The following is a 3985-nucleotide window of genomic DNA, read 5'->3' on the forward strand; positions in this document are numbered from 1 at the left end:
CGCAGCTCTTTATCAGCTTACCAGCTTACACAAAACTTTCGAACTCACTTAAATCGAATACATGGTCTTGTCGAGTTAGAGATGACGAGTTTCGACTGTATCAAAACTGCAAGAAACGACGAGACATTGAAAATGAATGAAAGATAATATGGAATTAAGATATCAAACCAAACGGACAGAATAGAAAGACGACAAAAGTAACAACAGAAACTGAGGAGAAATAGACGATCAGCCATTTGAAATTATGGAAACATAGCATCCATGGGAGAATCAACAAAAGCAACTGACAGGATATCACAACAAAAGGGAAGACAACAAATCCAACAAGACGGATATCAGTACAAACAAAAAGACAACACCAGGAACCGGAGGGACATTAGTACAAACACAGACAACAACAGGAACTGGAGGGACATTAGTACAAACACAGACAACAACAGGAACCGGAGGGACATTAGTACAAACACAGACAACAACTGGAACCGGAGGGACATTTGTACAAACAAAGACAACAACAGGAACCGGAGGGACATTAGTACAAACACAGACAACAACAGGAACTGGAGGGACATTAGTACAAACACAGACAACAACAGGAACCGGAGGGACATTAGTACAAACACAGACAACAACAGGAACCGGAGGGACATTTGTACAAACAAAGACAACAACAGGAACCGGAGGGACAATAGTACAAACAAAGACAACAACAGGAACCTGAGGGACATTAGTACAGACAAAAAGACAAGAACAGGAACCGGAGGGACATTAGTACAAACAAAGACAACAACAGGAACCGGAGGGACATTTGTACAAACAAAGACAACAACAGGAACCGGAGGGACATTAGTACAAACAAAGACAACAACAGGAACCTGAGGGACATTAGTACAAACAAAGACAACAACAGGAACCGGAAGGACATTTAAACAAAAAAGAAGACAACTCCATGAATGGAGTAGAGCCGGATATGAGAGTAAACCATACAGCTGTTAAGCCATTGTACAACGCATTGTTTACCCTAGGAATATAAAGTAACGGAACTGAGAAGGCGAAGGAATACAATAAAGCCATACATTGGATACAGAGGTTAGATACCACACGATACAAAAAATCATAGAACCTCAAGTACATATGTATATGTGTAATGTTACCATCATTCGAATGATTTTAAATGTAGTACATTGTTTGTGTCACAAAACAATATATGCGTGTTATATAAAAAGTCGTTTGAGATTTTGTTACAGTTTCCCTATCCTATTATTTATGTCATCTCACTATCATTAGTCTTCATCTACAGGCCCCAATGGTTGTTGCGAAACGATAAATACTAAATGACAGCTAATATTTTTCCCTTTTCCTTACAAATACCCTCCTCACGGCCATGGTCCGAATGTGATGACAAGCTTGGATTCATCAGATCAAATACCACATCATCTTCTTCAATAATTAAATGGGGACATTTAATGGTCGCCATTCTGATCTCATTGAGAAATATTTTATTTCTTTGTTCCATATGAAGGTGGACGTGTTTGATGCTCGTTTGTTTGCCTGCTGGTTCCGTTGTTGTATACATTGGTTTCATTGAGGTCAACGTTACTTACTTGGATATACCATCAGAGGACGCTTACACTTCGGAAACACCTGGTCTTATTCTCCTTGTTTTATTTCAGGAATCTCCGTGTTAATTTTTCTTTGTTCCATCCTATTTTGCCCTTGTTTTTATTTAACTTGAGTTTAAGATATGATTATGTCTTCAAGAAAATGAAATAGATAAACAATATGTGAAGCACCTACCTGAAAAGTAAACTAAATATCCATTGTTGTTTTGTACTTATTTATCACAGTAAGTTTCTCAAACTTCTATGAATAGGATATTCCGGAAAAGCAACACACGCAAAATAAATCATTTCTGTGATATATCTTGTTTTATGATACAGTATATATTGTATTTACGACTGATATATCGTTTAATATGTATAGTTTTTTACACCCCGTTTTAAAATATATGTATATAGGCATCAGAAAAATATCAATTCTTTTCAAATCTTAACTAACATGTATGTTTCATAATATCTACAGACCAATGTGCAGTCTGTTTGATTGATTACTTTCACTTCCCACAGCGTATTCTATATTTGCTTATGTAATTCAATAACTATTTACGATGTATTTTAACCATAGCATTATGGGACTTTAACACTAAGTATACAAGTATATATGACAAGACTTGAAGAATCCATTTTCGACAAAGATGAATTGCATCACATGATCAATAAAGCTTACATTCGTCCCATAGGTGGTGTCGGATTTAAGTATAGTCTAATTGGCCGAAATCGATCACGTGTATTGGGGATCATATTTACGTAACTGTCACGCGAGGACACAAGTCAAGCTGTACATATACAATAAGCACATCTAATACCAATCGTATGTGAAATCTACTCAATTTTCTTTTTTTGCTCTGATGAAGATGACAATATTGAAATAATTCAATTATTGACCGATATGTTTCATATTGAAGTGACAACGAGAATATCGCGCAATTACATGTCGTTAAATCCAAAGCCTTAAAGAGTTGTCTGCAACGTAAGGAGACGTAACATGTAAAATTGTTTTTACAAAATTCATATTATTGCGATTTTGAATCGTTCCATTTTAGCTAAATTTATGAAATTAAATGAAAAATTATGATGAAAATCAAAGAGAGATCAAAAACGAAATGATCGTGCAAAAGAGGGAGGAGATTAAAGACTACACTTTTTATAAAAATGAAAAATACGCATGAAATGGTTTCAATTGCATTCATGCCTGAGATGTCGGGACATGATAAACAAAACTAAGATAATATCGTTGTAGTCTGTATGACTAAATCATTTTCTACTTTCTTCAATTAAAAAAAAAAAAAAGATGCTTCACTATCAGTATGATCCCCGACCTTACTGTTATAATCATTACTATCCCCGACCTTAGTAGTGATGTAAAGTTTCTTTGATCTCACCTTACTGTTATAATTTATGCTAAGTATATGCTACCTTACTGTTATAAAAAAACCAGAATAATGACCTTACTGTTATAATCATTACTATCAGTATGATCCCCGACTTACTGTTCATAGATCAGTAGATCCCCGACCTTACTTGGAATTACTATCAATGAAATTACTGTTATAATCATTACTAAACAAAAGAAAATTTATTCAAGGATTCCCCGACCTTACTGTTATAATTTACTATCAGTATGATCCCCGACCTTACTGTTATAATCATTACTATCAGCATGATCCCCGAACTTACTGTTATAATCATTACTATCAGTATGATCCCCGACCTTACTGTTATAATCATTACTATCAGTATGATCCCCGACCTTACTGTTATAATCATCACTATATCAAACGGTCCCTGTTTTACTATCAGTATGATCCCCGACCTTACTGTTATAATCATTACTATCAGTATGATCCCCGACCTTACTGTTATAATCATCACTATCGGTATGATCCCCGACCTTACTGTTATAATCATCACTATCAGTATGATCCCCGACCTTACTGTTATAATCATTACTATCAGTATGATCCCCGACCTTACTGTTATAATCATTACTATCAGTATGATCCCCGACCTTACTGTTATAATCATCACTATCAGTATGATCCCCGACCCGTTATAATCCCGACCTTACTGTTATAATCATTACTATCAGTATGATCCCCGACCTTACTGTTATAATCATTACTATCAGTATGATCCCCAACCTTACTGTTATAATCATCACTATATCAAACGGTCCCTGTTTTACTATCAGTATGATCCCCGACCTTACTGTTATAATCATTACTATCAGTATGATCCCCGACCTTACTGTTATAATCATTACTATCAGTATGATCCCCGACCTTACTGTTATAATCATTACTATCGGTATGTTCCCCGACCTTACTGTTATAATCATTACTATCAGTATGATCCCCGACCTTACT

The 3985-nt window shown here is 35.5% G+C and overlaps 1 protein-coding gene across 1 annotated transcript; it reads left to right on the forward strand.

Annotated features, from left to right (window-relative positions):
• The first annotated feature begins 261 nt into the window (after window positions 1-261).
• On the forward strand, window positions 262-879 carry LOC132561252 (AAC-rich mRNA clone AAC11 protein-like). Its single transcript, XM_060225981.1, has one exon. It carries the CDS (start codon window positions 262-264, stop codon window positions 877-879), a length of 618 nt encoding a protein of 205 aa, XP_060081964.1.
• The last annotated feature ends 3106 nt before the right edge of the window (window positions 880-3985 follow it).

This window comes from Ylistrum balloti, unplaced genomic scaffold (genome assembly GCF_031769215.1).
Source record: "Ylistrum balloti isolate Yb309-2 unplaced genomic scaffold, AGI_CSIRO_Ybal_v1 Utg371184, whole genome shotgun sequence".
Classification (NCBI taxonomy): Eukaryota; Metazoa; Mollusca; class Bivalvia; order Pectinida; family Pectinidae; genus Ylistrum; species Ylistrum balloti.

Excerpts from the sequence above, each read along its gene's own strand:
- LOC132561252 (XM_060225981.1), top strand. The coding sequence starts at position 262 with ATGGGAGAATCAACAAAAGCAACTGACAGGATATCACAACAAAAGGGA.